At 40.4% G+C, this 27641-nt stretch overlaps 1 protein-coding gene and 1 pseudogene across 5 annotated transcripts in view; one reads left to right on the forward strand and one right to left on the reverse strand.

Moving 5' to 3' along the window:
• Positions 1 to 1500: 1500 nt before the first annotated feature.
• Positions 1501 to 25620, forward strand: LOC140514787 (ketosamine-3-kinase pseudogene; annotated as a pseudogene).
• The window catches only part of ABHD18 (abhydrolase domain containing 18), a 42875-nt gene continuing 40431 nt past the window's right edge, over positions 25198 to 27641 (reverse strand). For all 5 annotated transcript variants that reach the window (XM_072624571.1, XM_072624573.1, XM_072624572.1 and 2 more), the window contains one exon: positions 25198 to 27499. In XM_072624571.1, coding sequence (XP_072480672.1) covers positions 27282 to 27499 — 218 coding nt within the window. In that variant the 3' untranslated portion in view covers positions 25198 to 27281. The remainder of the gene's footprint in view (positions 27500 to 27641) is intronic.

Below are 27641 nucleotides of genomic sequence, written 5' to 3' on the forward strand. Positions count from 1 at the left end.
GAAGGCCCGAAGACGGCCCGGGAGCAGCCCCAGCGTCCGGGCCGAAGGCGCGGGCCTCCCCAGGGGGTCCGCCGGGCTGCGGGAAGAGGAGACGCGCGCCTGGAGGGGGGAAGGTCCGGTTGTCCTTGATTGGAAGGAGCACACGTGTGGGCCAGCGCGGGGAGTGGGGTGTGGCGGTGTGACCCTCTGACGCGGGAAGTTGGGGGTGAGAGAGGGGCAGGGGGCGGTAGGGCGGGCTGGACTGTCCTCATGGAAGGTGGAGAAAGGGGGAGAGGTAGGCGGGGGAGCTCGGAGGGGGTCCGAGAGGTGTGCGGGGAAGGTTGTCTGCCTCTGCAGGACAGTGGGAGAGGAAGGGGAGGGGAGGGGGGGGCAGAGAGAGGGGGGCAGAGAGAGGGGGGCAGAGAGAGGGGGGGCAGAGAGAGGGGGGCAGAGAGAGGGGGGGCAGAGAGAAGAGGGCAGAGGGGGGGGCAGAGAGAGGGGGCAGAGAGAGGGGGAGCAGAGAGAAGAGGGCAGAGGGGGGGGCAGAGAGAGGGGGCAGACAGAAGAGGGCAGACAGAAGGGGGGCAGAGAGAGGGGGGGCAGAGAGAGGGGGGCAGACAGAAGGGGGGCAGAGAGAGGGGGGGCAGAGAGAGGGGGGCAGAGGGGGGGGCAGAGAGAGGGGGCAGACAGAAGAGGGCAGACAGAAGGGGGGCAGATAGAAGCGAGGCAGGTGGGGGAGTGGGATGCTCAGCAGCAGGGCGCTTTTGAGAGTACACGGGCTGAAAAGAGATAGAGCAGAATAAAGAGGAAGAAAACCCGGATGGAAGGAAACAGAACAATTTAGGTGAAGTTTAGCTGATGAAGACCTCACTTCTCAAGCATGCATGTACACGTGTCACATCTATAAAAACATAAGTCCTTTCCCCATTGACGAATGGTCGCGGGACATGAACCAGCAGTTCTCACTTAAAGGAATCAAAGTTATCCATAATCATGGAAGAAATCCTGGGAATCAGGGATGACCGGAGAAGCCCAGAACACCCTTGAGGCGCCATCTGACAGCTGTCAGGTGAAGGGAGATGACAGACATCAGAGGGGATGCGGAGAAGACGGGGACCCCGAGGCCTCCCTGGCAGAGCTGTGAGCTGGGTCTCAGCTGGGGTTCGGGGGTGTTTAACCACATGGCAGAACTGTGACCCAGCCCGCTCCAAACTGGAAAAGCAGGATTCATGTAAAAATGCGCACATTTGAACAGTGGTCTTTAGTCTGCAAAGAGACGGCCTGGAAGCTTTGGAGGTCCTGTGGGTGGGATGGTGCAGGGTTGTCCTCCCCTTACCCTACCCCAGAGACTGTGAGTCTCCAGACTGAGTCTCTATGCCCGCTGCCCCAGTGTGCCCCTTCAGTGATTAAGGAGCTTGTTTTGTTATCTGTAGGCCCACACGGAACCGTCCACGCTTTCTCTCTCCTTCTGCCCTTCTTGTCCGTGTTTTCCGTGGAGGAGTTCATTGTGGTTGCTAATAGATGGCATATGGCACTCGAAAGTTTACCAGCATCTCGGTTTGCTAAAATTACGTCTTTTTCCACGATCAAACATTTATTTTTCTTTCCCTCCCACGTCTTAGCTGGTATTGCCACCTTGAAACAGGTAAGCAGTCGAGCAAAACAGATTCCCAAACTTGCCATGCCCCACAATGTGTGCCACGTGAAGCCTCTTAGTCTGTCAAGATACAGGTAGCAGTTTTCATCATGCTTCCTTTGGAGTCATGGCTGCTCGTTGAATGCATCAGGGTTCTTAAGTCTTTAAAAATGGTTCATTACTATAGTATACTATAGTGTTCTCCTGGTCCTGCTCATTTCACTCCGTATCAGTTCATACAAGTCTTCCTATGGTTTTCTGAAAGCTTCTTTGTTTCAAATAGCACAGCCGTATCTATATATTATATACGATCATTTCTTTAGCAGTTCTCCAATTGAAGGGCACCTCCTTAATTTCCAAAAAAGTCTACTGTAACTTCTTTTTTTTGTAAATATACAAAAGATCCTTTTCCTCTTTTCTTTGCTCTCTTTGTGGAATATTCTTACTAGAAGGGTATAGGCCTAGGAGTAGTATTACTGGGATAAAAGGTGTGCACAGTTTAGTGACTTTGGGGGCATGACTTCAAATTGCTTTCCAGAAGGACTAGACCAATTTGAAGTTCCACCAACAGTGTTCTTTTTTCCCCCACAGCCTCTCCAATGAGATATTTATAAAGTTCTTAGTGTAATGTCTGGCACGTAGTAGGCATTTAAAAATGTTCTTTCCTTTCCCTTCCTCTCCAATATTTGTCATTTTCCTTTCATCTGATTATAGCTAGCTTAGATTTCCTCTCAAGAGAATTGCCTAGTCACATCTTTTTACAATTTATCAACTGGCAAATGGTTCTTATTCTTGAATGTGATAAGTCAGTGAAGACTTTTCAGGGACCTAAGTCTAAAATAAAGCAGACATAATGACTGAGTTTCAATTTATCAAAAATCATATGATATGGGGAAACTTGAGGTTGTGAAACTGTCTGTCACCCTTCTCCCCAGTTTTGCTGATTCCCATTTCCTTATTTCTGAAATAGAGACTGCTAGCTCAGGCTCTTGACCAAAAGGGTAAGGGGAGTTTTGTGGTTTTCTGCTATATAACCTTGCATCTATTTCTGTAAAATGCTTCCCCTCCTCCAATCTACTCCTTGCAAGAACCGAATAAAGGACTTTCTGTTTGTACTTTGAGAAGCCTCTGAATAGTCAATTTGAATTGGGGTTTCACCATCCCACACGTTCTTGTAATATTCATCAGTTCCTTATGTAGCTTAGAAATGAGACCTTTATATGAGGAATGATTTAAAGATTTCCTCCCAGGTAACTTTCCGTTCTAATCTTGGTTGAATCAGATCTTTTTGTACAAAAACTTTTAAATTTTATATAATAAAAATTCTCCATTTTATCTTTTCTGATCCTCTATATTCCGTGTTTGGTAATGAAATTCCTCCCCTATCCATGGGTTTGAAAGGCAATTTCTTCTTTGCTCCTATGATTGGTTTGTGATTTGACCTTTTAGATGTAGATCATATATCCATTTAGAGCTTATCTTGGCGTGTAGTGTGAGATGTTGGTCTAAACCTAATTTCTGCCAAACTGCTATCAAGTTTTCCTATAAGTTTTTATCAGATTGTGATTACTTACCCCATTAGATTGGGTCAGTCAGTAAACATTTGTTAAGCGTCTACTATGTGCTAGGAACTGTGCTAAGCAATGGAAATATAAATATGAAAAGGAAACAGTTGTTGCCCTCAAGGACCTTAAAATCTAATAGGAGAAGGCAGCACAAAAAGGAAGTTTCAAAGGAACTGAGTGTTAGGGAGAAGAAGGGATTTTGTCTATGGGGAGGCATGATGAAGAAGGCAGTCAGTTGAAAAATAAAGGAATGGGAACCTTGGTTTTTTCTAAGACTACTGCAAGGTTCTTTTGCTTCCACAGTCAATGTGTCCCACTGATCAAGCTCTCTATTTTATGATCGGTACCAAATGATTGTGTGCAAAGAACTTTACATATTTATCTCATTTGGTAAGTTAGGTGCTATTATTAACTCCTTTTTACAGATGAAGAAATGAGGCTGAAAAGCTAAATGAATTGCCCAGGGTCACACAGCTAGTGAGCATTTTGAGGCTTGATTCGTATATAGACCTTCCTGACTCAATGTTCCAGCAAACTATGCCGTAAATCATCCAACTGCCTCCAGCACACTGAGGACTCTACTTTGGTTATTACTGTTTTATTATTATGTTTTAATACTTCTTGCATTTCCATGTAGACCTTGGGCTGTTATCCTTCATTCTTTCTGCTTGACTACACTGCTTGCTTTTTGAATTATAAATAACCCTGAGGATATTGTTTTGTGGCTCCTTTTGGGCCAAAGTCATCGTTAGTGATATCCTGAACCCTGAGTATATCCGCTTTGCATCTTTCCCAGGCCTTTTGTATCTCTGTGATGACAAGCAAAGTAGGATCTTTTGCTGTTATTGTTTTAGTATGATCAAGTGCCTCTGATTGTATCTTGCCTTTATCGACTAAGAGTCTTTACTAGGATTAAAGTACAGAAACAAGAGTTTCTTTAACTAGAAAGAGTACATGTATTTTTATTGTTAATTTTTTCAATGTGATTAAAGATCTTCCCCACCAGTTAATGGGCCTGCCCATTAAGGGGAGTTTGATTGGGGAAGATTTATATGAAGGCCCATACCTTTTGTTAAGTTTCTAAAGAGGCACTGGTTCTCAAGGGTTGTGATGCCCTCTGGCTCTAAAAAATGTATAAATACTCTGAGGGTGAGGTTTTACTTTGGAGTTTACTGACTGGAACCATTTTGTTTGGTCAGACTAGACTCTGGGAAGCCTCTAAGGAAACCCCTGGCTTTGAAAACCCAGATGTTGGTGCTTCCCTCTCTGGCAACTATGTATGTATGGTCTTGTAATATCTGCTCCTTGACATGGGAGCTCTGGAATTTGGCTATAAAATTCCTGGGAGGTTTCCTTTGGGGATCTCTTTTAGGAGGTGATCAGGGGGTTCTTTCAATTTCTATTTTATCTTCTGATTCTAGGCTATCAGGGCAGTTTTCCTTGATAATTTCTTGAAAGATTGTGTCTAGGATCTTTTTTTGTATCATGGCTTTCAGGTAATCCAATAGTTGTTAAATTATCTCTCCTCTATTTTCCAGGTCATTTGTTTTTCTGATGACATCTTTCACATTTTCTTGATGTCTCGTAGAATAATTAGCTTCCACTTGCCCAATTCTAATTTTTAAGGAATTTATGCAGTTGGATTTTGTACCTCCATTTCCATTTGGTGAACCCTACCTTTTGAAGAGCTCTTTTCATAAGTGAATTTTTGTTCATCTTTTTCTATGTGGCCAATTCTGCTTTTTAAGGAATTCTTGAGTGGATTTTTGTGCCTCTTTTATCAAGCTGCTGACTCTTTCATGATGTTCTTGCATCACTGTCATTTCTTTTTCCAATTTTTCCTCTGCCTTTCTTATTTGATTTTTAAAATCCTTTTTTTGAGTTCTTCTAGGAGTTCTTTTTTTGACCAGTACACAATTTTCTTTGAGGTTTTGGATGTAACTGTTTTGTTTTGATCTTCCCTGACAGCATAACTTTTTATAGTCAGGTTTTATGGTCTTTGTTACTGTTGTTGTTGGCTCATTTTTCTAGCCTATTTTTTGACTTTTAACTTTAAGTTAAAGTTGGTCTGTGTTCCTGGGATGGAAGGCATACGTTTGAAACCTAAAGGTTTTCTTGCTGCTGTTTTCAGAGCTAGTTCTTGGGGTTTTGATGCTTCCAAGGTGGAATGATCTAAGGAGAGATGTAGTCACTGCTCTCCTGGTTTGTGCTCTTGCCTGCAAGTAACTACAAGCACTCTTCTCCCCTGGAAGTGTGACTAGAGCCCTTGCCCTCCTACAGCTCCACACTCTAGTCTGTAGTGCCCCTCTTCCTCACCCTGGAACCACATTTGTGTCCTGGAACCACAAATACTCAATGCAACAGAGTCCTGCACCCAGTGCCAGAGAAGGGGTCCCTGTATTCTTCTCCTGAACAGTTGACAAACCCCATCACCTATCTCTGGGCTGATAGCTCTGGAAACCTCTGTTGCTGATTTAGTTGCCCCCAAGGCCTACTGCTGGTTTGCAGGGGTGTGACCTGTGCTGTAGGAGCACCCTAGTGGGACAGACCTTTCCTGCCAACTTTCTAAGTTCTTTTGGGTTTGAAAATTGTTTCACCTCTCATCCTTTTGTTGGTTCTGGCACTCCAGATTTAATTTTGAGGGATTGTTTTAAAGTTTGTAGGGAAATTTGAGAGAGCTCCCATGAGTCCGTGCCTTTCCTCAAGGTCTGTTTAACTCTTTTAACATCTTCATTTTCCATGGCCAAAGCAGAGCCAGAGTTAAGACACCTCCAGATACCGGGTATCTGTGAAAATGAATCACAGATCAGAGGCCAAAAAATGTTTGAAGGTGAAATGGCAAGTTTATTTACTATCCTGCAAATGAACAAGTTAAAGTGCCCAAATCCATGAAAGTGATAGATGTGCCAAGGGGTGGGAATCTACTAGTGATGGAACATTTGGACTTGAGATATTTAAACAATCACAGTAGCCAATCTACACCTTCATAACCAGAAGCTTTGGTGAGACTCTTGGAAAGAAGAAAACTGTTGGGAAAGGAAGAGGGCAGGCAGAACCTCAGGTTGTGGGCCAATCTGGGTTTGATGGGATAACCTGCTGTGGATGCCTCCCTCAGGTGAATGATAGGCAGAAGGATCGTAACATTCTATGCCAGGCACTGAATTCAACCCCAGACAAACATGGTAGAGAAGGAGTCTGGGACAGAGAAGCAAGAGAACTTTGACCTCCTCGGCTGCAGTTCAAGATAACTTGGCATGTTCCAGGGCCTGGCAATTGTACCTGCCTTATTCCACAGAGATCTCTGGGGAGAAAATGTCACTGAGGATGTGTCTGGGCCAATTATTTTTAACCAACTCCTTTTTTATGCCTACTCAAGAGTTTGAGCTTGCCATAGCTGGGATGTTGGGGGACTTTGGCAGGTCCCTTTACTCAACTTACCACAGCAAAACCCCTAAAGCCCCAGAGTTTGAGAAGAGGCTTCAGCCCTTTCAGCCGAATCATTTTGGATCAGGATATAGAGGATCTGCCCTGAATGTAAAGAGGAACCTCACAAAATAAGTGAGTACTCTCTGTCTTCTAAAGTTCTGGCCTCAGCTCACTTTGGTGATTCAAACATAGTATTTGTTCTCTAAGGAGGTATGTAACATTATACTCAAACATCCAGAGTCTAGCATTTCTCTTGCTCCTCACCTCTCTCCCCCTAAACACCACCATATCCCCAAAGGGATTGGGTTTTATTTTTTGTTTTTAACTTTTTCCTGTAATTCGAGTAGCTCAGTACTGAGCTTCTTAATCCAGAGTCCACAAACACATACAGTAGCTTATTTACAAGGCATGAAAAATACCTCAGCTTAGAGAAAAATTTATTTTAAAGTTGAATATTTTCTTCAGTGCTAGATTAAGTCACGCTACAGGATAAAGAAACTGTGAAGTAGTGAATGGCGGCAATTAGCCATCACCTTACCAAGATAGTAAAGGAAAGGAAAGCAATCAAGCATGTTTGAAGTGTAAGAAAGTTTGATCACAAAGGGATGCCCTTATTCCTCTCAATTACTTAAACACATTCCTTTTAGCTTAGGTAGTTCTTGGATGAGTCCTTCTCATAGTGTGAAGCAGGTTTTCCTAACCTTGGCCTACTATGTTCCTGTTGTAGAACATAAGAAGTGGTCCCTTCTGATTTTTGTTCTGGCCTAAATCTGGAAATGGAGTCATTCATTAAAATTTTCTCAACATGCAGGATCACTGAATCTTATAAAAAGAGATATACCAGCCTCTTGTGTTTTCTAATAATAGTTTTCTGGCTTTTTTCCCTCAGAAAGATCTAGAATGTCTTTACTGATCCAAGATCTAGTTTTCTTCTTTTAAAAAAAAAAAAGACATATATGTATGTATGTATGCATATAGGTACGTGTATACAAATTTGTGTATAAATATTAGATATAGATAGATATTTTCAGCATTCGCTTTTATAAGATTTTGAGTTCCAAATTTTTTTCTTCCTCCCATCCTCGCTCCCCAAGATGAAATACAATCTGATACAGGTTATACCTGTACAATCATATTAAACAAATATATTTATATATTGTATTTCCACATTAGTCATGTTGTGAAAGAAGAATCAGAACAAAAGGGAAAAACCCCAAAAAACAAAAAGAGAAAATAGCCTGCTTCGATCTGCATTCAGACTCCATAGTTCTTCCTCTGGATGTGGGTACCATTTTCTATCAAGAGTCTTCTGGAATTGCAAGATCTGCTTTTCAAGTATAAATCAAGTGTTTCCATTTTGATGGCAGAAATATAGGTTCACGAACTGAGGAGCATAAAAAGCTTGGGAGATGGAACTGTGCTTCTCAGGCTACTTACAGATCTGAGTTCTTCCAGAGTCCTTTTGAAAGGACTATGTTAGGTCGTACTCTGTTGGCCTAAGATTTGCAGATCAGAAAGGTTATCGTAATGGAATGGCTGAATGGGGCCTGTTTTACCGTGCAAAGGGGCTTCCAGATGACCTAGACACATTTCCTTTTTTTCTGTTGCTTCCTTCACTGTGCATCCTGCTGTGATAACATGAAATGAGCCTTTGATGCCTTAATGTAGTCCTAGCTAAGTGGAGTCATTTATTTGCCTTTTTATTTACTCCATCTTGTCCTATTTTCCTCAGCCTGGCCAGTTATCTTATTTTCATAGAGTCTTGAACCAAGTTGTAAACGTGCTTTGTTTACTTTCTATTTTAGTAATGTGGTAAATTTAATGAGTCATGTGGATGCTTTTTGCCGTGAGAAGTTGAATGATCTTTCAGGTGTTTGATCTGACAAAGTATTTACTTTTCTGTTCGTCTTATGATTTGGCTAAATAAAGCTGTGATGTTCTTGTACAGCGGTAAAGTAGACAAAGCTTGTTTCTTCAAAGATCCAGTAACTACACAAATACAGAATAACAAAAAGAGGAAGAAATCATCGCATTACATGGAAAGTCTGAGAACGTGTACAACGGACAGCACCCGTGAACCTCCTGCCCCCTCCAAGAAGTGAGATGGTAGGGTCCAGTCATACGTCTTCTTTTGAGACGGGCTTGTTCTTTGTAATTTTGCACCATCTGTTTTTTATTTGTGGGTTTGTGTAGTTCTTTCCATTGTGGTAAACATGGTGTACATTGTCTTCTTTCCTCTGTTTACTTCACTCTACATCGGTTCATGTAGATCTTTCCATGCTCTGTTTTTCTTACAGCATGGTACTATAATATTCCATTACACTCACCCACTACGATTTGTTTAGCTGTTCTCCCATTGATAGGCATCCATTTAGTTTCCAATTCTTTGCTACCACAAAAAGTTCTACCATACGTATTTTGGTGTATATGAGGACTTCTTATCAATGGCCATCTTAGAATATAAGCCAGCAATTGAATCTTGAAAGGGTATGGACATTCTAGTCCCTTCCTTTAATTCCAAATTGTTTCCAAAATAGTTGTACCATTTTGCAGTTTCACAAACCATGTTTTATTATTCCCATCATTCCACAACCCCTCCAACACTGGCTGTTGCCTTTTTTTATTATTATTTTTGCCAATTTGGAGGATTTAAGGTAAAACAGGATTTTTTAAATTATTATTCTTATTAGTGATTTGGAGTATTCTTCCATGTGATTGGGAATATTTTGCAATTGTTTTGAGAACTATTTGTTCGTATTCTTATTTATTGGGAAATGGCTATTGGTAGCATGAGTGTGTATATTTGTCAATTATTTATATAGTTTGGATGCCAAACACTTTAAGAAATTTGATGCAATGATTTTCCCCCATTCGATTGCTTCCTTTGTTGTCCTAGATACATTAATATCGTCTGTGCAGAAACTTCAGTTTCAAATAGTAAAAATTATCTATTTTATCCATTGTAATTGCATTTATATGGGAAACAAGGTGGCATAGTGAACAGAGGACCAGTTTCTTCTCCCTGAGTTCAAATCTAGCCTCAGACTAGCTATGTGACCCTGGGAAGTCACTTGCCCCTGTTTGCCTCAATTTTCTCATCTCTAAAATGAGCTGGAGAAGGAAATGGTGAACTATCCCAGTATCGTTGCCAAGAAAACCCCAAATAGAGAGAACCAGACACAGCTGAAACAATTGAATGATTACCTCTATTCCCTTTTTGGTTAAGAATAAACCTACCCATAGCTGTGAGAAGTAGATCATCGGATTCTCTTAATTTTTAATATTCATATTTAATACTGTTATTTCTACATAGAAATATATTTCTATTTTATATTGAGGTCACATGTTTATTTGGAATGTATTGTGGAATACAGTATAAGGTGTCAGTCTAGACCTAATTTCTGTCAGATTGCTTTAGTTTTTCCAGTGGTTTTTATCAAATAGGGAGTTCTTTCCTAAGTAATTTATGTTTTCTGTTTCATTGAACTTTGAGTCATTGAGCTCCGCTGTTTCTGATTCTCCCTTTAATCCATTTCACTGTTCTACTTATTTTTTAAACCAATTGCAGATGGTTTTGGTGACCACTACTTTATAATATAGTTTAAGATGTGGAGATACTATTCCCCCTTCATCTGCCTCTTTTCATCATTTCCCTTCATGTTCTAGATCCCTTAACAAATGAGCTTTATTATTACTTTATCAAGTTCTACAAGGAATCCTTTTGATAATTTGACTAGAAAAACTTTAGCAGTGTAAACTAATTTTGGTAGTGGTCATTTTTATTCCATTGCTGTGGCCCAGTCATAAACACTGAATATACCCCCAGTTATTTAAATTGTTCTTTAGTAAATGTGTTGTAATTGGATCTATATATATTTTTATGTGCTTTGGTAGATTATTTGGAATGGATTTCCCTTTCTATTAATGAATCAGTCTGTTCATTTATTTACCTATTTATTTGTTATACAGAAATGCACTTGATTTTTGAAGCCTGATGTTTTGCTGATGAAATTGTCTTAATTAGTATCTTTGCTAATTTCCTAGGATTTTCCAAGGATACGTTGCCAAATTATCAGCAAATTGGGAAAGTTATGTCTTATCTTTACCCATCTTTATGCCTTTAATTTCTTTTTTGTTTTACATCTTTGATAACATTTCCAGAACTATATCAAATAATAGTGGAAAGAGTGACTGTTGTTGTTCAATTCTGTATTTTTTCTTTTGTTATCTTTCTGTAAATTTATCTAAAGCTGAGAGAGGAACAATTTCCTCATGAGGTCAGTCTATGTCTAAATCACATACTGTTCGGCCTAGAGGCCGAAGGGCTACCCGAGCCTTCTTTCCTGTCGCAGGTCTTCGGAGATCAGCCGGATAAACGTGTTGAGAGAAGAGACTTTCCAGAGTCGAACAAGGGTTAGGCTTTATTCAGGGTCTTAGTTACATGTGCAGGGTGAATTCTTCCTCAGGAGAGAGGAATCCTCCTCCTCCCAAGGGGCAAGGATCATACAGCAAGAGGATGGGAGCGGAAGAGGGGGGGGACCCTCTTCCCACCAAAGGCCCCTCAGCTCGAAGAGCCCCCAGAGGGGACTCCGTATCCAGAAGAGAGCCTTCAGGCTTTCCTGTCCCATAGTTTACATGTGAATACCGTGCGTGCTCTCAGCCCCTAGCTAGTCAACAACAGGTATGCTCAGACCACGGGCCAATCTCAAGGGTAGGATGCTCTCCCCAGCAAGTTTCCCACTGAGAAGAGGTGGAAATGCACGAGATAGCCCATGTTTCACGCCTCAATCCCCAGCTGTTCCCTGGGGGGGGCCTCATGAGAGCTCTGAGGTTTAGAAGTCCTCACCTTTACCTGCCCGAGACCGTCCTCATGAAAACTGAGCTTACACCCCCAACAATATACCCATTTTAAAATTATGTTGTTAAATGGTGTGAGATGTTGGTCTGTACCGAATTTCTACCAGATTACTCTCTATTTTACCCAATATTAGTTGATGAATAGTGAGTTCTTGTCCTAAAAACTGGGATCCTTGGGTTTATCAAATACTAGGTTAGTGTGCTTCATATATTGTTTCCATATACGTGTGCTTAATCTGTTCCACTGATCAACTTTTCTATTTTTTATCCAGTATATAATTGTTTGATGATTACAGATTTGTAGTATAGTTTGAGATCTGGTACTGCAGGGCCCCTTTGCTTCCCATTTTTTTCTATTAATTCCCTTGATATTTTGACCTTTTGTCCCTCTAGATGAGTTCTATTATTATTTTTTTGACCTATATAAAGTAATCCTTTGGTAGTTTGATCAGTGTGGCGTTGAATTCACAAATGAATTTAGGTTGTGGTGTCACTGTTATTATACTGGTTTAGCCTACCCATAAGCAATTCATATTTCTCCAGTAACTTAGATCTATCTTTATTTATACAAAGAGTGCTTTGTAATTGTGTTCATATCGTTCCAGTGTGTGATGTGGTAGACTCTCAGATATTTTACATTCTCTATGGTTATTGTAAATAGAATTTCTCCTTCTACTTCTTCCTGCTAGAGTTTGTTGGTCATGTACAGAAATGCTGACAATTTCTGCAGCTTTATTTTGTATTCTAAACTTTCCTGAGATTGTGAATTGTTTTGATTATTTTTTTAGTTGACTCTTGAGGGGTCTGTAGGCAAACTACCATATCATCTGCAGACAGCTACAGTTTTGTTTCCTCTTTTCCATATGCTTATTCCCTCCATTTCTTTTTGTCTTACTGCTTTTACCTAGCATTTCTAGTACAATATTGAATGGTGATGATGGCTATCCTTGTTTCATTCCTGATCTTATTGGAAAGCTTCGATACAGATGATGCTGGCTCTGGTTCTAGGTAGATACTAAGGAAAGGTCCATTGATCTTGATGGTTTCCAGTGTCTCTCATAGGAATGCATTGTATTTTATGCATTGATTGAAATCATGTGATTTTTTTGTTGCTTTTCTTCTTACTATGGTCAGTTATGTTTATGTTTTTCCAATATTGAACCAGTCCTGCATTTCTGGCTTATGGAGTCAGCCTTCTGTTATGAACAGAGAATGCTCTTGATTGGAGATGGCTCATTCTTTGGAAAGTGGCCTTCGCCTTCTTGGACATCCACAACCAATGGAGCTAGCAATGTAGATGACACTGTGTTTTCATTGATTTCCTCGTTATTTTTTGGCCTGTTGTTCTCCTAGAGGAATTATTTTTCTATTTTTATAGAGTAGTCCTTTGTTAATTTGATTGATATGGCACTGAATAAGTAAGTTAATTTAGGTAATATTGTCTTTATTCTACTGGCTTAACATACCTATAATCAATGAATATTTCTCTGATAATTGAGATCTATCTTTATTTATACAATAAATGTTTCGTAATTACATTCATATAGTTCCTGTGTGTGACTTGACAGGTAGACCCTCACAAGTGTTTTATATTCTCTGTAGTTATTTTAAATGGAATTTATCTTTCTGTCTCTTCCTGCTATATTTTATTGATCACATTGAGAAATACTGATGATTTCTGAAGGTTTATTTTATATCCTGCAGCTTTGCTAAAGTTGTTCACTGTTTAATAATTAAATAACTAAACTCACTCTTAGAGGATTTAAGCAACCAGGTCTTGGATCTTAGGAATACAAGAAGACGACGTGACTTGACTTGACAGAAGTCAGGAAGTCTTCAAGACCTAGGTGTTTTGGGGTCTTTCTGTTGACCTCATGCTTTCTCATCCTGGTTGGGCAGAGAACTCTTTGGCTTGATTTTCTCAGTTTGGCCTCTCCTTTTCTGAAGTAGGGGGTAGTAGAGAATATAGTAGTTTCTCAGCTATGGGACAGAGATAGATGGAAGACTCCTCGTCTGATGGGTAAAGAAACAACCAAGAATCTTTTCATTTTTTTCCTTCATTTTCTACTCTTCCTTTTTTTTTTACTCAGAGTTAGGAAGTTTATATGTAAAGACAGAACCAACTGAGCCCTAGAAATATAATAACCTGCTGTATGTTATCTTATTTCATCCTGTCCTCATGCCTCTGTGAGGATAGGTTTTTGTTGTTGTCATTCAGTTGGATTCTTCTCCTTGTGACCCAGTGGACCTTAGCATTCCAGTGCTGTCTATGGGCTTTTCTTGGCCAAGATGCTGGTGTGATTTACGCTTTCCTTCTCCAGTGGATTAAGGCAGACAGAGGTCAAATGACTTGCCCAAGAGCACACAACTAATAAATGTCTGAGGCCTTCTCGTTCCAGGCCCAGCGCTCTATCTACTGAGCCACCTAGAGTTATGTACTACAGGCATTATCTGTATTTTACAAACAGGAAGATGTACTCATCCACCAGAGGGTGAAGCGATCTGTCCATGATCACACAGCCAGGAAATATCAGAGAAGGGTTCTGAATTCAGATCTTGCCAGAATCTAGATCCTCCTTCCCACATTCACATGATATCCTGGTCCTTGGCCTCCCTCAAGGCTCTGTTCAGGGGCCGCCTCCAATAGGAAGCCTTTCTGGGCCATCCTTTATTTTTGACCTCTATAGAATGTAAGCGGCATGAAGGCAGATTGTTCCATTTTTGCCTGTGTATCTAGCATCTAGTGATAGTGTAGCTGCAGAGGCTCACTAAGTGTTCATTGAATTGACATCCTCTTTTCAGAAGAGTGTGTACTCAAAAATATTTATAGCAGCTCTCTTTGTGGTGGCCAAAAACTGGAAATCAAAGGGATGCCCATCCATTGGGGAATGGCTGAACAAATTGTGGTGTATGAATGTAATGGAATACTATTGTGCTGTAAAATGATGAACAGGAGGACTTCAGAGAGGCCTGGAAAGACTTATATGATCTGATGCTGAGTGAAAGGAGCAGAACCAGGAGAACTTTGGGCACAGCAACGACCACAGTGTGCGAGAGTTTTTTCTGGCAGACTTGGAACTTCATAGCAATGCAAGGACTTAAAAAACACTCACAGTGGTCTTCTAAGGCAAAATGCCTTCCACATCCAGAGAAAGAACTGTGGAATTCAATCGCAGAATGTAGCAGATCATTGTGTGTGTGTGTATGTGTGTGTGTGTGTGTGTTTATGTGGGTGTGTGTATTGCATTTTGATTTGCCAGATGATTTCTTCCACTCATTTTAATTCTTCAACACAGCATGACTATAGTGGAAATGTAATTAATAGGAATGTATGTGTAGAAGTTACATAAAATTGTATGCTTTCTTGGAGGGGGGGGAGGAGGGGAAAAAATCTAAGTTATAGGGTAGTGATTGTAGAACACTGAAAATAAATAAAATTAATAAAAAAAGAAGAATGTGTACTCAATTCCCTGCCTCAGTAACGAGAGTTGTTGCTCTACTTTTCACTGCAACTAAAATTGCAGTTAAGAAGTTCAGCCAAATTTTAGTAGTTTTCTTTACATCTTTGGCAGTTGTTTTTATTTTTCTGACTCTGTCTGCATCTTAGAAGTTCTTATACGTCTTTCCATGTTTCTCTGAATTGCTTACATCTGTTACTTAAAGTGCAGTGATATTCCATCAAATTTAATCGTCATTCCTCAATTGAGTAGTGTCTGCTTTTCCCGTTTTGTTTTGTTTTGTTTGCACAAAAAGTGCTGGTAATAATATTTTGCTATATTCTATTGGTATTTTCATGGAATTCTGCACTTATTTGCTAAAAAGAAAACTCATTTGTTCCAGTCTTTAGGAATTAGTCTTTGATTAAGAAATAGGTTCAAACAAAAGACCCTTGTCCAAATTTTTACCCACTCTTGGGTAACTGCTGACAAATGGGGGATATGTAGATCTTTTTTTCTTCAATGATGATCCTTTTTTAAAATTATCTTTTGCTATTGGTATTTTTCCACTGGGGAGTGTTGTGGCTAAAGGTGCTGGGAACCCTGAAATGTAAGGGTACAGGGTGAGTCTGCCTCAAAAGAATTCAACCATGCAAGCCTTCTTTCAGACGAAGTAGAGAGGTTTATTATAACACCAGTATGGCAGGCAAAATTCTTAGGGAATCTGTGAATTTGATGAGGATGGGACTGATACTTATATACAAAAGAGGGGAAAAGAGTCAGTGAAAAGATCTGGCTGGGATTCAGGAGTGGTAAGTAGCCTGGGGTGGACCAGGTGCAGACAATGAAAGGAGATAAGTGGTTGAGAGCCACAGTGAAAGGACTGTTAAAAGGATTATTGAGTGTCTAAGTGGGCTGGACTGTGCCAAGCCTGAGAGCTTCAGGCAGACCCATGGACTGGGTTGCAGAAATAAATGTATGAGAAAATTCAGCGTCTAGGTCCCATCACCCATCACCCCATCAGGAACACAGCACATATATCAGCAGCTGTCACTGAAATTTCGAAGGCTATTTCTAGATGTAGAAATCTTAGGGTACAAGAATTGCTCCAGTTAGCTTTACAGAAGTTCACATGTAGAACAGAATTTACAGTTGTCAGCAAGCTGAGGTGCCCCATTGGTTGCTTGCAAAACTTCCCAGAGTGGGTAGAATCAGATTAAAATGGAAGTGAGAACTGTTAAAATAAATAAAAGACAAAACATATTCATTCATTCGTCATTGTGGTTTTCTAAGGCAGTGTGCCGTCCAAAGGGATTCATTCCTGTTGAGTTTGACATCCCTGGTCTGCAGTTTCACTTTCTTGATTGAGCCCTTTCAGTACTGGTGAAATCTCTTTACATTTAGAAGCCACAACAACCTGTTTCTGAAACCATTTGGCCAGAGCTCCCTCCCCGCCTTCATTTCACATAACTCAGATGCCTCTGTATTATCGCCTCCCGCACAGTGTCACATGGAGAGGTGACCCTATTGCTTGCCAAGGCACACCACTGTACACGTAAATGATCCCATTCCATCCCATCTTCTCCAGCAGATTTCCCTATCATCCCTACTTTTTCACTTAACTCCAATCTCTCAGTCTGCTGGTTGCTTTGCTGCCTGTAAACATGCTCACAATGCTCCCATACACCTCCCCAAAACCTTGATCTGTCCGTGACTATCATCCTACCTCTCTCCTCTCTTTCAGGGCTAAATTTCCTAAGAAGGCCATCTCTAATCCCTGCATCTACTTTTTTTTCCTCTCACTCTCTTAACTCTCTGCATTCTGGCTTCCAGCCTCAGTATTCCTTGGAAACCACTCTCCAGATTTATCAGTGATCTAACTGCCAAATCTAAAGATCCTTTAAAAATCTTCTTGATCTCTCTGTAGCCTTTGGCACCACTGGTCATCCTTTCCTCTTCTCTTTAGTTTTCTATGACAGTGTTTTCTCCTCCAAGGTCATCTGAATCCAGTGGTAAGACATAAGTCAGGACAACTGGAGATGACCAGCAGATGTAATGGGAGACGCTGGTCTTTGTAAGATAAGGTCTTTCCCAGTCTCAGTTTGTCTGAGGCAACACCCGTTCAGTGATTTAAGACTAGGTAAGAAATGAGGCAAAAGATTTCATTTATGATTTCTTGAAATAGAGCTATGTGTGAAAAATCAGACTTTGATAAAGCCCATTGGGATTCAAATGGATACTTGACCATGCCTTAAACCCAGATCACTGGCTCTCACTGATTGATCAATAAAGTCCCAACCCAAACCTCATTTACTCACTGTTTGGGTTTTGATGGCTCAGAGTGAGTGCAAATAGCAATTGTTTCCATTCTGACCAGAAACCCTGACAGACTTTCCCTCCAAGTTTGCCTGACTCTTTTCCTCCTACTATGCCATTTCACTTGATGATCTCATAGATCCCACGGATTCAACTATCATCTCTATGCTTAGGATTCTAATTTGTCAATCTCTCTTCTGACATTCTGTATTATCTTGAACCATCTATAGGACATTTAGAACTGCCTATCTTATAAACATCTTCAGGTCAAAAGAGCCCAAAATCAAACTTGGTTTTTCCCTTAAACCTTCCCCTTTTCCAAACTTCCCTATCACTGTTGAGGGTACTACCATTCTGCCAAGTCACTGAGGCTCACAATTCTCCTCCCTCTACAACTGCAGTCAATAGCCAGATCCTCAGGTTCTACCATCATAACATCTCTCGTACTTGACTTGCTCTTATGATGCTGTCACCTATTGGAGAAGCCCTCTGCTTTGTTCCTCAAGTCTGTCCCCAGTGCCATCCATCTTCCTACCAAGATGTCCAACTGATGTTTCTAAAGTGCCTCTCTAGTCATGTCACACTCCCCCCACTCCCCAGTTCAGTAAACATCAGTGACTTGAAACTATACCCAGGATCAAATATGCAATCCTGTTTGGCTGTTTTTACAACTTATTACGTTGCACATAGTCTACAATTCAGTGACGGTGACCTCCCTGCTGTTCCATGCTCTCCACCTCCCAAAGCACTGGCTGTGGGCCCATGACTGGAACCCTCTCCCTCCTCATGTCTCCTAATTTTCCTGTCTCACCTTCTGCAAGAAGTCTTCTCTCTGAGATTCCCTCCAACTTATCCTGCATCTTGTCTCTCCTCCCATTCAACTGGGAGCTCTAGAGAGCACAGGCTGGTTTTTTGTTTTGTGGCGTTTCTTTGCATCCTGAGTGTTTAGCACAGTACTTGGCACATAACTGCTTACTGACCTGCTTGGAGTTTGGGGTACTTGGGACCCCAAAATACCAACACCACCTGCCTGAATGAATTCAACTCAAACCTTCTTTTAGTCAAAGAAAAATGAAGTTTACTTGAGATCCACCACATTGGGTTGACTCTTAAGAAGTCTCACCATTCCTGATGCTTGTTGACAAGTGGACCAGATAGAATCTGGGCACATTCATGGAGACAAGAAGGATGTTATATATGGAAAGACTGTGGGAGGGATCTAGGGGTAGTCTAGTAGTCTGGAGTGATGGGATGAGGGGTTTAGGGTCTTGAAGAGGAGTCTAAGGAGGGTCTTGATGGGACTGGGTTGACTAGAGGTCAGAACCAAGGAAACGGCATTTTGATGTGATCTAGGGTGGGAAACAGCTGGAGGCAATCCAGGCTAGCCTAAGCTCAGGGTATTTTGATAGGATTCAGGATGGGAAGCCACCAGAGGCAATTGGACAAAGTGATCCCAAAAGGCTTATGGCTTCAAGTGAGGCCATCCTCTTCCCATGAAGTGGGAAGATTCAGTTCAGGGGGTTTCCAGAGCCTGGACCCCATCAACCTGACTTGTTCCAACTGCACTCCCGACCATTTAGTTGCTCAAATCTTGTCAAGATTCAGTGGCTTCCCTGAACTCAGCCTACTCCTTTACTAATTAGTTCTACAAGTTTTCTAAATGTTTTTTCTTTAAAAGACCAAATTTCTTTTGACTTTAGCTCTCTTTAGCTCCTAGAAGGCAAGAAGGGGAAATACATCTATATTTCTAAGTCTCGTTTTCTCAGTACACATACTAGCTACCACGATGGCTGACACAGTTGATTATACATATCTTGCAAATTTTCACAACCACATAATTCAACAATTGAAACTCAGCAAAATTCTGCATCTGTCAGTATGGAACATTACTGATTCATAGAAATCATTAGCTGTGAATGCCAGAATGCTTTAGCAAGAAAAGAAGCTCTTGCGTGTTACCATAGTTTCCCCTAATTTGGGAACGAAATCATGATTTCCTTTCTTGCTGCAGCACTATGAATCAAGCAATCTGACACTTAGTGGGTGTTCAACAGACATGCACATACACAACCATGGCAAATACCAGAAAGGGGGCTGCTTACAACTAAGTTGCCTGGACTGGGACCACATTGGGAACTTCATTTCAATTTAATTGAATTCGGAAACATTATCAAATGCATGGCATCTGCAAGACACTCTGTGACATGGTGGAGATGCAGTAATAAAAACATGAAGCTGATGGTTTACCAGGGACCCTGTACCCACCTAAGGAGTGGAAGGGGAAAGGAGAAATCAGGCTGCTTGCTACAGAGACATTCAGAGAAGGAAAAGCAGTTATTAGAGGGACCAGGAAAGGTCTCAGGAAACAGCAGCCTAGCTGAGCCTTGAAGAACAATAGGAACCCTGTTGTATATGTATCCTCAGGACCTGACACATAGTAGGTGCTTAATAAATGCTAGCTGACAGGAGGGGGATGAAAAAGGTGTCCATTCTAGACATGGATAAAGATATATGCAAATGCAGAGGGTTGGCAACAGAATGTCAAGTTCACTTTACTGCTGGCAATTCAGTTTGGCTAAAATTTAGGAGTGCTTGAAGGGCAGCAAGATGGTGCAGTGGATAGAGCACCAGTGCAGGAGTCTGGAGGACCTGAGTTCAAATCTCACCTCAGACACTTGACATTCACTAGCTGTGTGACCTTGGACAAGTCACTTAACCCCAACTGCCTCATCCTGGGTCACCTCCAGTCATCCTGATGAATATCTGGTCACTGGATTCAGATGGCTCTGGAGGAGAAGTGAGGTTAGTGACCTGCACAGCCCTCCCTCACTCAAAACAAAGTCAAGTACAAGTCATGTCATTATTTCTCTGATGGCATGGTCTTCTTTGGCAATGAAGGACGAACACACACAGGAGTGCTTGATGGGGAATAATTTGTATAAAGCTGGTAAAGTACGTGAAAACCAAACTATATAGTGCTTCAAGCAACATTGTGAAGAATTTATATTTTAAACTAAAATAGGGAGCCATTGAAGGTTTTAGAAAAGAAGAATAAAGATGGTCAGATCCATGCTTTAAGAAGATTATCTTGGTAGCTGTAAAATGGATATTGAAGAAAGGAAAAATCTGAAAGATAATTAAGAAACAATTACAATAACCTAGAGGAATGATGAGGAGACCCTGATATGGGATAATGGCTCTGTGAGTGGAGAAAAGGAGTAGGTGGGAGAGAGACTGAAGAGGTAGAAATGACAGGAAACTAATGTAAGAGGCTGAAAGAGGAAATCGTCAAAGATAAATCTGAAGTTTCAAGCCTGTTTGACTTGAAGCTTTTAATGCAAATAAGGACATGTGGAAAAAGAGTAAGTTTAGAAGAGAAGAGTTGTTAAGTTCTGTTTTTGACATGATGATGGAACATGCAAGTCTCTGGCTATTAGGGACTAGTACTTGGGAGGAAGACTGTCATGTAGATTTGGCAGGCATTTTCCTGGAGATCTGATGGGAACTCTGGAGGTCAAGAAGAGGGAGCACATAAAGAGAGAAGTGAAGGCAGCCCAGGACTGAACCCTGAGGGCCAGCCATGCTCATGGGTGAGAGGTGATGCTAGCAGAGCAGACTGACGAGTGGTTGGACTAGAAGGACAAGCAAGGCAGGACAATGTCAGGGAAACTGGGAGAAGAGAAAGTGTTTAGGAGAAAAAAGTGGTCAACGCTTTCCAAGTCTTCAGAGAAGTCAAGGATGACTAAGAAAAGCCAGGCAGTCTCAGTAAAGTAAAGGGCTTTGAAGCCAGACTACAAGGGGCTGAAAAGGGAATAGGTGTTGAGGAAGATGAGGCAGAAAGTGTGGCCAACTCCTCTAAGAGTCTGGCCACAAAAAGGAGGGGAGATAAAGAATGATCGTTTCCATCGATTGTATGGAAAAAGGAGCTTCTCATTTCTTAAATGCACTTAAATAATTTCCCTTCTCTGGGCTTCTGTTTCCTCCTAGGTTTTAGTTTGTGACTAGATGGTTATCTTCCTCTCTTAAATGAAGGACTTGAAATTGGTGATATCTAAGGTCCCTTAGTTTTCTCCTCTGAAAAATGGGGTTTTGGCACTAGGTCACTTGCCAGTTGTCTTCCAGCTTGAAAGTTCTATGATTCCATTGGTGGTGGTGGTGGTGTGTGTGTATGTGTGGCTCCCCATAGTCTATCTTGGACAAAGCTGTGAAATACGTCGTCTAATGTACAAGTATGGTACAATGGAAATAATGCTGGATTTGAACAGAATCCAACCAGACAACCTGAACTTAAATCCTAGCTTTGCCACTTACTACCTCTGTGACCTTTAGCAAGTACCTTAACCTTTATGGACCTTTATTCTTCTGTAAAATGAGAAAATAGACTAGAAGTTGAACGAGTTGGACCTAAAAGGTCCCTTTCAGTCCTGAGCCTGAGGTTCTCTGATTTGCTCTGCTCTTATCCATCCTGGTGAGGGTTAGGGATAGTAAGGTGTAACTAAAAGAGGAATTAGAAGTGGGTTTGAAAGGCTGACTGTGTTACTAATTACCAATATGAGTGTTGGTCAGTCATTCAACTAGCATTTATTAAACATATATTATGAGCCTGGTAACATACTAAGCACTGGAGGTACAAAGAAGGTACATGGGTGGGTCCATGCTTTTAAAGAGCTCACAGTATTATAAAGGAGAAAATGTGCAAACAATTACGTACAAACAAGCTACATCCAGGATAAATTGGGAGATAATCAACAAAGGGAAGTCACCACTATTAAAGGGAATGGGACAAGGCTTCGTGTAGAATGGGAAACTTTAGCTGGCACTTGAAGAAAGTCTGGGAAGCCAGGAGGTGGAAATGAGGAGGGAGCCCGTTCCAGGAGCGGGGGACAGCTGGGGAGAATGCCCCAATTGGGAGAAAAAGTATTTAGACCTAGGAACAGCAAGGAAGCCAAGGATTGAACACTACATGGAGTGGAGTATGAGAATACTGGCAAAGTAGCAAGGGGCCATGTTATGTCCATGGTACTTGACATTTTTTATCTCAGTTTCTCCATTTATAAATACCTGTAAAATGTCCATACCCTGAATTGCTTCCTTTCCAAAGTCATCTGGGAAAAACCCTTTAGAAAGTACAATATAAAAAGGAGCTGTTATTGGTAATCATGACTCATCACAGTGAAGTTCTTGGTTGATACTGCCTTCCTCACAGAGGGATGGTGAGGAAGGTTTCACAGTCTTTATAGGTTGAATTTTTGAAGGCAGGGTTTCATCAGCATAAGAAACCCACTTTATACCTTATTATATATGTATAATACTGTATACCTTGCCCAGGGTTACACAGACAGTGTATTGAAAGCTAGACTTGTACCTTGTTCTGCCTGACTGTGAGATGGATTCGCTAGCCACTGCTCCATGCTTTGTACCCTGAAAGGTCAATAGCAATTAGAATTCTTTTTTTAAAATTAATTTTATGTATTTTCAGTGTTCTACAATCACTACCATGTAACTTAGATTATTATTTTTCCCTCCCTCCCGCCTTCCTCCTCCCTCCCCAAGACGGCTTACAGTTTTGTGTAGGTTCTACACATACATTCCTATTAAGTACATTTTCACTATAGTCATGCTGTGCTGAAGAATTACAATGAGTGGAAGAAATCATCTAACAAATCAAAATGCAATACACACACCCACATACACAAAATGATCTGCTACATTCTGCAATTGAATTCCATGGTTCTTTCTCTGGATATGGAAGGCATTTTGCCTTAGAAGACCATTGGGAATTTCTTTTAAGTCCTTGCCTTGCAACGAAGTTCCAAGTCTACCAGAAAAAGCTCTCGCACACTGTGGTCGTTGCTGTGCACAAAATTCTCCTGGTTCTGCTCCTTTCACTCAGCATCAGTTCATATAAGTCTTTATTTATTATAGCACAATAGTATTCCATTACATTCATATACCACAATTTTTTCAGTCATTCCCCAATGGATGAGCATCCCCTTGATATCCAGTTTTTGGCCACCAGAGAGTGCTGCTATAAATATTTTTGTGGGACCCTTTCCCATTTTTATGATCTCTTTGGAATACAGTCCTAGAAGCACTAAGCAATTAGAATTCTTATAAATATTTATAATACAGCTGCTCTCTGAGCTTTTGTATCTAAATGTGAAAACTCCTATACAGGCGATTCCATGATTATGGAAGGATGGACTCCCAGGGGTGCATCTGGTTGACGGTCTTGGGTGGGTGGGGACCTTTTGGATCCCAACCTCTCTGTAAAGACTTCCTTGGCTGGTTCCATCAGGAGAATTCTTAACTGAAGCCTTGGGTAGAGAGGCCATTACGTTGGTGGAAGCCGGGCTGGCAAGGTTGTTTTCAGATCTTCAAAGCGCTGAATTTTGGACCAAGGTCCCATTTGCTCAATGGCTCTGTCTTGTGTTGCCCCCTGCTGGCACACAGGAGCAAATGCTGGTTAATTTATTTAAAGTGTTCACATGCTCACGCATGCCTTCCTCTGTCCTTCAGCAAACATTTATTAAACACCTCCTGTGCTGAAGACCATTCGGGAGAATCTGAAAGGACAAAAGCACATAAATGTGATATGAAATAAAAATCAGTGCTTCTATAGAAGAGGAAATGTCATGAGGGAAAGGGAGAGCAGGGGAAGGGTTGGAGTGGTGGTAGCAGAATTCAGTGTAATGCAGAGTCAGGCTGACCTGAGGTCAAATTCGGCCTCTGAGACAAATGGGCAGAGGGACCTGGGGCAAGTCACTTAACTTTCCGGCGATTCAGCAGAATCTCTACAACTGTGAGCTGAAGGACACCAATGTACTCTGGTAGAGTTGCCTGTGTTGCTCCCCCCACCGGTAAAATCCCTGAAACTGTATTCATTAGTCATAGCCCATCACCAAAATGATGTGTTTCATTAGGTCTTCTAATCCGAAAGCCTTCCAATTCTTTAGTCAATCTCTGAAACAAATGGTATCGATAATAAGTCCTACCTGAAGAGTGTTTTATGGTTCCAAAATGCTTTTGCATCCAATATCTCATTGGATTCTAAGAACTACCCTGGGGTAGAAGCAAGAATAACTTTATTACACCCGTTTTTATAGCTAAGGAAACTCAGGGGAAGAGGTGCTTGTGGTCACACGAGCAGTCAGTAGCAGGGCCAGAGCTAGAACCCATATTTTGGACTGTGAGGGGCAGTGTCATAAAATGTAAAACCTCTAGTGTTTGGAGAGGGCCCGGTTGCTATCTTGCCTCTGTTACTATGTATTTGATCCTGAGCAAGTAACAACCTTTCTGTTCCCTAGTTCCCTCATCTGTAAAAAGGGGCAGTTGGGCTAGATGATTACTAAGGCTCCTTCCAACTCTGTGGCTATGACTGGATGACTCCCAATCCAGTGGTCTTTCCATTCGAATGGTAGGTGTCAAGTTCCCTTCACAGCCATTAGGTCAGAATGAGCTTTGGAGGTGACTGCCTTGAAATTACAAGGGCTATGCTGTATTCAGAAGACATCCAGGAAGCTAGTGGAGCTCCAAACTCACTCTAAGTGAGGCAAAGGCCTTAGCCTAAAATGGCCAGGATCTCCCACTGCATCCTGATGAATATCAGGTCACTGGATCCAGATGGCTCAGGAAGGAAAGTGAGGCTGGTGACCTTGCACAGTGCTCCCTCACTCAAATCAAAGTCAACTGCAAGTCATGTCATCTTTTCACTGATGTAACAGCCCTCTTTCAAAAACCAAGGACAAACAACTACCGTGAATACTGACACTGCTAAACCTTCTAACCCTAGCATAGATATACAGGGGAAAGCTGTTTTTCACAGGTGGTAGTAAGGGTGGTGCGAGGGACTATAGGGACTATTCTAATTTTCCTAGATGGAATCTCTTTGATTACTGTCCCCTCTTTACCAAGGGGATTTTTTTTACTTCATTTACTAAAATGCAATACTTGATTTTTATACGTAAAAGAAACAAAACCACACGTTTAAAAAAGCTTTTAATATACAGTATAAACAATTAGGAAAATCAAATCAATTTGAAAGTTACAGTATTAATTCCACACCCCAAACAAGAAAGCACCACATTTTAAAATTACATGAGTAAGAAATTGAAAACTGTATACATTAAAATGGTCTGTTCACTAGTAGATAATTATGAAATTCAGAAGCCTTTTCTTTACCAAAGGTCTAAATATGAATTTCTAGTACTGTAATATTTACAAAGATGATCTGCATCATGGCAGACAAAGATAAAATGGCATGGTAGTGATGGGGTAGCAGAAAAACACAAGGTGGGACTTCCTTGGGGAAGTAATACATCTTTGTGTTCATCTGCCTAGTTATAAATATGGGAATATTCTCATAACTTCAGTTTAATTATTTTTTCAAGTAAAAAAAATCCCATTAACATTGTTCTAAAAAAGTAACATTTTTATAGCTCCTGGAAAGAACTTTTTTTTTTTGAGATTATTTAATTAACATGGAAAACCTGTTAGACTTCCTTTCATGTAATAAAAATGTGCAATTTTATGTTTCATGCAAAATCCATGAGCAGAGAAGAAAGCACAAGAAAAAAAATTTTATGGCTGGGGAATAAATTTAATATCTTAAGTGAATTAAATGAGGAAATGAAGCACAATCACTTTACCAATCAGAAAGTATATATTTTTTAAAGCTACTGAATAAAAATCTTTGAATTTATATTTCACTAAAGCCAATCTTCCAAAAGAATTCAATTACTGAATAACACTGCATACGAAAATGAGATAATAATACCAACCAATAGATAGTAAGTATCACATTATCTCTGAAAGATACTTCGGTAGAAGAACTATAATTAACACATCTCTGTAGTAGGCAAATTTCTTAATTTTTTCTTTCTTTCTAAAAACTCACTGGTAATTATGCTTTCCAAGTAATTTTGTGAGACTTGTTTACTGGCATTTTGCAGAATGCAAAATGAAAATGTTTTTTAAATTGTAAAGGCACATAGTCATTCAAATATTCTTGCAAGGCTGAGAACTCCTGTTTTAATTTATACTTGGTAGAGCTCAAGGTACATTTCAAAACAAAGCCAACCCTAGGAGTTGGTAGGTTTCCTAAATATCCCTGAAACCAAACAACATTTCTTGGAAGCTTTTCTGTTCTAGCTTTATGTTTACGAAAAGCATGCAAAGAAACTACTACTAAAACTGTGCACATTAAGGAAGCCATTTCTCTTCCAACTTAAAAAGTTACTAATTTGATCACACTGATCCTTATAAAACTACACTAAAATTCAAACTGAACTTGACAAATTACCTAATTTGGCATTTTCTATAAAAGAAGTCAACAAAACCAAACGACACAGGGTGATTAAAAATTAAAATTACAAAATAAAATCACAACGTGAAAATATCAGTCTTAGCTTAAATTACAGGCACTGAACAAGTAGAAATCAAGTACAACTTTTCAGTAATTATATACCATTCAAATTTACGTAAGGGTCGTCTTAAATAAAATGTGTTAAAATATTTGGCAACAACTATAAAGTTATTCTCAGAAAAAGCAAATACTGATAACATAGCATGGGTATAAAATACATATACTGTGCCAAACTTCCTATTATCTTCCTAAGTTTTGGATTAGGGAAATCCTTATTATTATCTGGATGACATCTGGAAAAAAAAAAAACCACTTGGTTGAGATTTAAGCACGGACACATTATCTGGCTTTCTCCTCCCTCTACTGGCATAAGTTTCTGATTGTTAAAGCAATATTAGCTGACTCAGTTTCTTATGGAATTTGGAAATGTTTTTGACAAATCACTAGTATAGTTTAAAGTTAACAATCCTAAAAATGAGGTTACTAACTTCAACATAGAACAAAAGGTGAATTCAAATGTTTTTGGAAATTCATACAATATAAGCGGAAGTATTAAACTGAGAAATTTAATTTCGTTGGTTCTTTTTATATTGTCATTGGATATTCTATGAACTAATTCATTTAATTAGAATTAAACTTATATAAACACTACAGAAAAGTATCTGTATTAGTTAACATTTTAGCAAGTTTCCTGTTAAAAATTATTCAAATATATGAAAACCATGTAACTGGTTGATCTTCAAAATTGAAATCCCGCCTAAGTTTATAATTTCCAGATGCTGTAGGTCTGCTTGTTCTTCATACAAGAATACTGGATGAAAATGCCTGGTATGATAACCTTCAGCATGGTAGTCATCCCAGTCAGGCTCAGTAAGCGTATTTATGCAGAAAACGTTCAAATGCATCATAGATGGCTTGCCTAAAATAAGAGTAAATGAAAAAACAAGCAATCAACATAAAATCAGGCTGTACAGGCACTCTGTTTATGAACAAAAAACCCAACTGGTTCCCAAATAAGGCAAGGTTTCTCAGCCCAGAACTCCCTCCTATGTAGTGAGTCA

Source organism: Notamacropus eugenii, chromosome 7 (genome assembly GCF_028372415.1).
Source record: "Notamacropus eugenii isolate mMacEug1 chromosome 7, mMacEug1.pri_v2, whole genome shotgun sequence".
Classification (NCBI taxonomy): Eukaryota; Metazoa; Chordata; class Mammalia; order Diprotodontia; family Macropodidae; genus Notamacropus; species Notamacropus eugenii.